The 8076-nt window shown below is 47.4% G+C and overlaps 1 protein-coding gene across 1 annotated transcript; it reads left to right on the forward strand.

Annotated features, from left to right (window-relative positions):
• Positions 1–1125: 1125 nt before the first annotated feature.
• On the forward strand, positions 1126–5920 carry LOC135992924 (uncharacterized). The gene is made up of 3 exons (XM_065642407.1): positions 1126–2185; positions 4750–4797; positions 4884–5920. Exons 1-2 carry the CDS (start codon positions 1127–1129, stop codon positions 4756–4758), a joined length of 1068 nt encoding a protein of 355 aa, XP_065498479.1. The 5' UTR covers position 1126; the 3' UTR covers positions 4759–4797; positions 4884–5920.
• The last annotated feature ends 2156 nt before the right edge of the window (positions 5921–8076 follow it).

The raw sequence follows: 8076 nt of genomic DNA on the forward strand, positions 1-8076 counted from the left end.
CCTACATTAGAGTGGAAGTGATCCACAGCCTTTTCAGCATTCAAAGCTGCTCCTCCAGAGGAGAAAGTGCTACAGAAGCATTTGTGGAAGCAGCTGGGGAGGGGGTGCATAACCAAAGCCCATACAAGGAGCCAGCACCCAAGCTTGGCTCCCGTGGTGTTTGACCTTCACCTTGGTGGTGACCAAGGACTGCGACGGCCTGGTCCTGTTTCTGCAGAGGCCACGGTGTTGTTTGGCAGTGACCTTGGTAAGAAGTGTATGGCTGTGCCATAGAAAGTGTTTTGATTTGACTAGAAGGGAAGGCGCCTGTAGGGTGGCATCTCCTATAAAGTCATCACATTCCCCTGCTTCTTACCTGGAACAGGGACTCTGCAGGTCAGTCACTGAGACCCCCCAAGGAGTCTTGGCAAGTGTTTGCCCAAATTGGCTATTCAGTGCTTAGCTGAGACAGCTGCATCTTTGTGATAGCACTCTTAAAAAAAAAAAAAAAAAAGAAGAAATCTATAAAAATATTTATACTGAAAGGGAGAAGTGATGAAATGTCATTACTCCTCCAACCGTTTGCTGTGCTGAAACAATAATGATGACAACAGTGACCGCTGGTGTATACCTGCTATACAGTAGTGCATATATAGTTGTATAGAGTGTGTGTATGTGTACACTACATAGTATATATATAACTATCGATACGTAGTGTGTATATATAAATATATATATATAGCGTGTGTATATAGTACACATATATACACACTATGTAGTCATATATATATTTCAGAGAGAGCGTACGTATGTTACATGCTCCAAGCCCAGCAGCACAAACCCGTGCGACATCCCGGGCGCCGCTCAACCCCCTCGCTCGCCGCGGGGCCGCCCGGAGGGATGCGCGGGCACAGCGCGCCTGGGCACAGCAGCGGGCTGTCACCCCGGCTCATGCCACTCGGGGCGGAGCCGTGCGAGGCCGGGACCGGGACCGGGACCGGGACTGCGGCCGGGGCCGGACCGCGGCGGAGGACGCAGAGCCAGCCCCGCCCCTCGGCGGCAGGCCCCGCCCCTCGGCGGCAGGCCCCGCCCCCAGGGCCGTAGCCCCCGCCCCACGCCGCGCGCGCCGCCCGCAGCCGCCGCGCCGATGCCACGTGGGAGGCGCCGCCGTCGGCGCCGGGCCGGAACCGCGGCCCCCCTGACGCTGGAGACGGTCCTCGCCGGGCGGCGAGAGGAGGGGAGGTCGCGGAGCCCCCGGGACCGCAGCGGGATCGCCGAGACCCGATGGGTGCTCGGCGCCGTTGCGCCCGGCTCGCGGCTCGGCCTCCCGGGCCTAGAGGCGCTGGCGGCGGCGGCGGGGCCTAGAGGCGGCTCCCCGCCCTGGGCGGCGCCCTCGCTGCTCCAGGTGCCGGCGGCGGCCCAGCCGGCCCCGCGGCGGGAGGGCAGCGACCTGCCCGCCGGCGCACCGGCCGCCCTGGCCGTGCTGCGCCTGCAGCCCGGCGCCGAGGGCTCGGCGCGGGCGGCGGCGGGGGCCGCGCCGCGCCTGCGGACCGTCTACGTGAACCCGCGCTGGCTGGAGCGGCAGGCCGCGCTGGGGGCGGCGGCGGCGGCCAGCCCCTGCGCCGAGGCGGCGGCGGCGGCGAGCGGAGCGGCCGGGGCCCCGGCGGCCGCGGCGGCGGGGCAGGGCGAGGCGGCGGAGGCGGCGGCCACCCCCTACGTGGGGCTGCGGCGGCCGCTGGGCTACCAGCTGGCCAAGGCCACCAAGGAGCGCATCTGGCGGGGGGAGTTCATTGACCTCTTTTCCTTGCTCCACACAGAGCTGGCCACCGAGCACGGCCGGCGCCCGGGGGACACGCTGGACCAGTGGGTCTCGGCCTTCCTGGTGTACGCCAGCGTGCTGTGCGAGAAGCACCCGGCGCGCTGCGGAGCCATGTTCAAGTACCTGGACACCATCCGCAAGCTGCATGCCACCTACGGGGGCACGTCGTGGATGAGCTATGATGAGGACTTTCGGAGGCGGGCGGCCAAGGACCCCACCCTGCCTTGGGGTGATGTCGACCTGGACCTCTGGATGAAGTGGATGGCGCCCCTCAAGTCGCTCATCACCAGGCGCCCGCGTGCTGAGGGCGAGAAGAAGGCCTCGCTGGTCCCACCACAGCCGCCACCGCCTGGGACCCAGAGCCCCACGAAGGAGGAGAAAAGCCAGGTGTGACGGGCTGGCAGCCACGCGTTTCCCCGCTCCCCTGGCCAGGCACAGTGCCCCCTCAGAGGGGAAGAGGAGAAGGGGGCAGCTGGGGTGTCCTTGAGTTGATTGTCAGCTCCCGTGTCACAATGCTGACCCCTTGCTTGCGCTAACCATAGGGCCATGGTGTCAGCTGGCGAGGTGTGGGGTCACATGGGTGTCCAGCTGGCCACCGTGGGAGGTGTGGGCATAGCTGGAGAAAAAAGCACACTCAGCAAATAATTGTAGCATTTATTACTGTAGTCACCAGAAATTAGGAACCCCACAGATTTCCTCTCCTGGTATATAATGGCATTTTCGTTCAGACTCTACAAGAAAGCTGCTTTGTCGTGGGGGGGTGTTTTTTCTTTTTTTTCTTTTTTTTTTTTGTTTTGCTTCCTCTGAGTTGTCTTTAAAAAAACTAACTTTCTCAGTAATACAGTTAGCTGCATGTAAGACAAAAAGTACAAACTCTCCTGTTACTATGGGAGCATGTGGTAGTTGCAGGCTGTGTGGGAAGCTGGAAAAATTGATGTGAATAAAGATATACTTCAAGATGAATGGGCACAGCTTGCAAATTCACTGTGATTTGGAGATTTAAGCTGTTTTGGAACTCAGCAGATTTAATCCACAAGTTGTGGCCTGTTCTGTGGGAAAAGATGGTGGGTGTGATTAGGGGAATTAGGGAAGATTTTTGTGTACATTAAGGTTTTGCCTTCAGTATAGGCATTGATTGTCAGTGAATTGGCATAACCCCTGATGTGCAGGGGCAGATCTTCCTTTTTCACTGGCTGAGCTCTGACAGCGAGCTCCACGGATACAAAAGGCTGCCCGCCCGTATTCAGGGATGTGCTGCTTCTCTTGTCCTGCCGGCTGTCATCTCTCAAATCTCCAGCAATGCTGAATGCTGAGTTTGATGCCAGCTGAATGATGGTAGGGAGATTCTGTTATATTGGCTATATTTATTTCTAAGCATTTTTTTTTAGGACCATAGGAAGAACTTTTGCGTTCTTGAAGGGTTTTTGCTAGCTCATCAGATGCTGTGCTTCCTGAGGACTGCCAGCACAGAGGTGTGGCTGAAGTGTTCGACTCTGTTAGTCTGATCTGGAAAGGGAGGACCCTTTTTCAGGGCATTTGGAAGTTTTTGGTGTGCCACACCAGGTCCTGACTTTGGTACCTTTCGGAAGTGACTTCTCTGGTCCAACCTGCGACAAATAAAGGGAGCAAACATCACACAGTAATATAGATGAACAGGTCCTGGTGCAGGCCTTGTGAGCTTGGTGTTTTCTGTGGTTCATCCTCTAGATTTGTGCAACTTTTTCTGGTATCTCTGTTTAGATTTCTCCATTCTCAAGAGTGACGGCTCAGTTCTTGTTTTGCTACGGATCTTATCTGAGCACCAGATGAGCAATGGGTCATAGATATCATCTCATCTGAGACTGGATTTTCAGCTTGTCATGTTAACCAGATTTGTATAATAACTTCTTCAGCAGCAGCCTGTCAGTCAGTGCAGAGCTTTGCACTGCTGGCTCCTGAGGCACTAGAGGTCTTGATCCCATGGAAATTTCCCACTTGATTTTTAGCATTGGCATTGATATTTCCCTTTCCTCTCCCTCCATCCCCCCGAAATTGTTTAAAGAAAAATGACACATGTTCATTTTAATTAAATAAACTTCTGGTATCTTGTAAGTTAGTGTTTGTAAAAACAATAGTGCTTTAGCAGCACAGTGAAAAGCAAAAGTGAAAGTTGTGCAATTGTTCAGTTTAGGTTCAACTGCCTTTCTATTATTAGAGCAGTTTTTAATTGTTAGTGCATAGTCTCTTATAACTGTTTAAAAGGGGAAAATATCCTTAACTGAAACAATGGTTTGAGCAGCTGTTAATATAGATGAGCCCTAAGATTAAGCATGAGTTTATAATTGGCAAGGTAGCAGCAAGAAAATGTTGCTCTCTTGGAGGTGACCTGTGGGCTACCCCAGCTCCTTGCAAGGTCACATTATGTTGATTAAAACTACTTCAGAGAAATAAGATGTGATTTCACATTTGGGCAAAAGAATCAGAGAATGAAAATGGGAGGGAATAGACAGCAGCTTTGGCCAGAACCTAAGCTTATCCACATTTGTGCTGTCAAGAGGAAGAGGTCTATTACAAAGACCCTTTCTTCCAGATTGTTTGTTTGAACTGGTTTTGTTTTCATTAATTCAAGGGATAGCATTAGGCAGCCTGGCTGAATTTCATTTCCTATTTCAGTTACAGGCTCCTTAAATTTCAGCTTGAGGTAGTGCCTGTATCTCTGGTTCTGCAGTTCCACAGAAGGTTAACCAGTAAAAACAAAGTCAAGGAAAACAAAGTGTCGTGTTTGAGGCTAGCTGTCCTTTCTAAGGCAACAATGGGGAACTGTAACTTTGCTTTACACAGAAAGAACAAAGTAAGAAACCCTAGTTTTAGTGTGAGTGCGATAACTGGCACATATGTAGGATAGCTGAGATTGATTCCTGCAAATTTATGTTTGTGTTAACTTCAGACACTTCTCAATTTTTTTTTTCCAGACTCCATGAAAACAGAAGGCCAGTTGGGATGGCAGTCAGACTAAGTGGGTGAGTTTATATATAAAACTGACTAACTTGGGATTTTAAATGTTTGCAGATTTGTTAAATACAGAATTTCTTATTGGTGCCAACAGCCTGACTCCGTTGGTGTTTAAGTGGAGCTCTGGTATTCTAGTGCATTCTTTTACCTCTGCTTCTGTTGCGTTGCAAGCTGTGCTAGAGAAGACGTAGGAAATTCATTTTACCCAACCAGCAATTGTAACAATGGACTACAAACCTGCAAAGCAAGCCAGTTTGCTGGAAAACAGGAATTCCTGCAGCGCAGCACTTGTCACAGACTATCCAAAGAGGGCAAAGATTCAGGAAGGTGAACAAATTGAACATTGGTTGAATGAGGTCAGGAACAGTCTCCCGGAGGAGAAGCCTGCCCTAAAATACTACTTGAAAGTATAAACCAATTTAGTGCGCAGATTAACCCTTCTCATTTGAGCAAACTTGTGTGCAATCCTGGATCTTTGCAGATCACAGCCGGACACTTCAAAAATCTATGTACTATATTTGTTTAAAAAAAAAAATAAATCATAATTTGTCTTGTTACAGCTGTTACTTTTACCATTTCATTGAGAATATCTGCAACATAAATGTATATTTGACTTAAAACAGTATCATACACTTGGTATAATAACTCAGGTTGTCAACAGAATTATTCTGTGAGGCTCAATATCGCCTCTTCATTTTTCTCTGAAAAATGCATTAACCATTGCTGTCATTGCCAGAAACCAGTTATAGCCCAAGTGTGCATTACAAAATTCTTGATGAAGTATAATAATTGACCTAAATTATTATTCAGTTTTTATCCTCTTAGAATACTGAAGATCCTGAGCATTAGACTAGACCTTTGTAGTCTGGTGTTCATGAAAATCATGTTCACTGGTTCACTGTTTAATTATTCTACATCTCAGTGTTTTGTTTTCTTTTCCTTTTCCCTTGCATACTAGGGAGTATGATCAAGGTAATACTATGATCCAGTAACGCGCATGATGGTAAGGGTATGCCTTTAGTTGTTTCAGGATAAAACTGCCATTATCTGCTCTCCTTTACCTTTCTTGATAGTTTCAATAATATGCATAACATGAAGTATTTGTAAATTGACATTAAACTGTTTGTGACTTCACCTAAATAAATTTTATATAAAAAAACTGTTCTTAATTTTAGCCCTTTTTTTTCCTCCCTTGTCCTTATGTTGCCACTTCTCCTTTTGTAATCACTTTTTTCCATCACCTGATCTTTTATAAAATTTCTCGTTTTCAGTTATTAAAGCACAACCGAATCTTAACTATTGACAGAAAACAAATCAGCCTTTGAAATTTGCCTTCAATATGTTTCACAAAGGCTTGATAATGTTGTAACTGTAGTTGTCGTAGTGTATTCATCTTTGCCAGTTGTTGAGACAACAATAGGTATCAGGCCTTGATCTGTCTGAAAATGAACTAGCCACTGCACTGAAATGCCAGGATTTTAATGGCCTCCAAACTGGGACTCCAATCTAGTGAATGCTGAGATATCTGCATTCAATACAGTAGAATAGAGAGTGCTTTTACAGGTGGAATTACAAGTTATAAAAAAATACCTTTTATTTTTGAGAAGGGGCTTAAGCTCAATGATCAGATCACCTGTGCCATTTTTCCCTTGTCCTGTTTTCATTAGAAATCACAACTTGGTTACTCACTGGTCCATGCTGTGTTTCTTCACCATCGTTGCTACCCATGAACCACTGCAGGCATCTCCTCCTGAGGAAGTGCCACACTTGAAATGCACAAGTGTGGGTCTTAACCTACTGAGTCAGAGCAGACAAGCAGCCACAGTTTTGTTTTTCTTGCCCTATTTGGGAGCAGCATACCCAGCTGGAGTCTGAAACGCTTCCTAATGTTCTTTGCTGAGTCCTTCTGCCAATAATTTGTTGGGTTTGTTTGTTACTCTCTCCAGCCTTCATGCAGTCTGGTGCCCTTCCTGGTATTCTGTCACCTCCCAGTTTCCTGGTTGCTACTGATGCTGGGGTTGGACCACCCTGTCTTCTGTGTCTGCTGTAGACAATTGCCAGAGCTCTGCATTGCTCTCCATTGTCTGTGGCTGCTTTAAAATTGCTGTCTGCTTTCATAAAGAAACGTGCCTTTCAAATTATTAGCAGTGATGTTTTTATGACATGTGGGACACCTCCCCCCTCCCCCGCTTTTCTTTTCGTTCTTCATAAACTTGGCCTTCAGCACTGTCTTTGAGCCACCCAGTAATTTCACTGTGGTACTTGTGCATTCTTGCTTTGGGGTTTATTGTTGCACATGTGCTTTCCCTCCTCATTGCTGACCTTTAAGCTTCTGCATGAAATTTCCTTGTTCTTTAGTTTATCAGTAAAAGTGCAGGACTTCAATGGGTTTCTTCAAATTCCAACAGTTTCCATGTGTCATTGACACCAGGTCAATGTTACCTTTACAGCTCCTGATATCCTCTTTTCCCTGTTGAGCCAGCGTGCTGGCTGTTTTGAAAGGATGGTGCAGAATTGCCTATCCTCTGTTCATTGCTGGTTTATGAGTAGATTTGTTCTGGTAATTATAAGCTAAACTTGCTGTCATTTACATGGTATGGCAGGCAGCACGGAGATGCTGACGATGCCTGCTGTCTGAAATCAGATATTGAGGATAACCCTTTAACTAAGTGATGCGTGAAGATGGAGCACACGGTCGGGGAGAGGCTTGGTGTGGAAATGAAACATGATGCTGTTATTTGTTCCGTAACTGATGATCTGCAGAGGAAATCAATGATACACAGGAATTTTCTTTTATACTATTTCTGTAAGTCCTATTACTTAGTATGGAGGGGGTGTTCTCTTTTCAGTGTTGCTGTGTTTTCACACACTTTTTTTCAAATTAAAAAATCTTGAGCATTTGTACAAAGGTGCAGCAAAGCTTTTCACTAAGACTAATGGAATTTCCAGTTGGGAATACTTGGAAAATGTGTGGGAATTGATTTGTTTGAGAGGACCAGCATCTTACAGAAAAAGAGTTTGTTCAGTCAATTGACTAGAATTGAGTAGTGTGTACTTCGGGGGTAATTTCGGTTGAGTTTATAGTTAGGGATTTCTAGCAAGACAGGTGTGTTTTTCAATGTTCTGGACTGATATGCAGTTCAGTGTGCATTAGTCCAGCCCAATACAGCACTTAAATTTTTATCTATATAATCTTCGGGGTCCAGCACTCTGGTTTTTTTTATTTGCCTTTTTTTTTTCCCCTGGGAATTCTCGTCAAAACCAGTTGGCATCTTTGCAGTTTGGCA

The sequence above is a fragment of the Caloenas nicobarica genome, chromosome 1, assembly GCF_036013445.1.
Source record: "Caloenas nicobarica isolate bCalNic1 chromosome 1, bCalNic1.hap1, whole genome shotgun sequence".
Taxonomy (NCBI): Eukaryota; Metazoa; Chordata; class Aves; order Columbiformes; family Columbidae; genus Caloenas; species Caloenas nicobarica.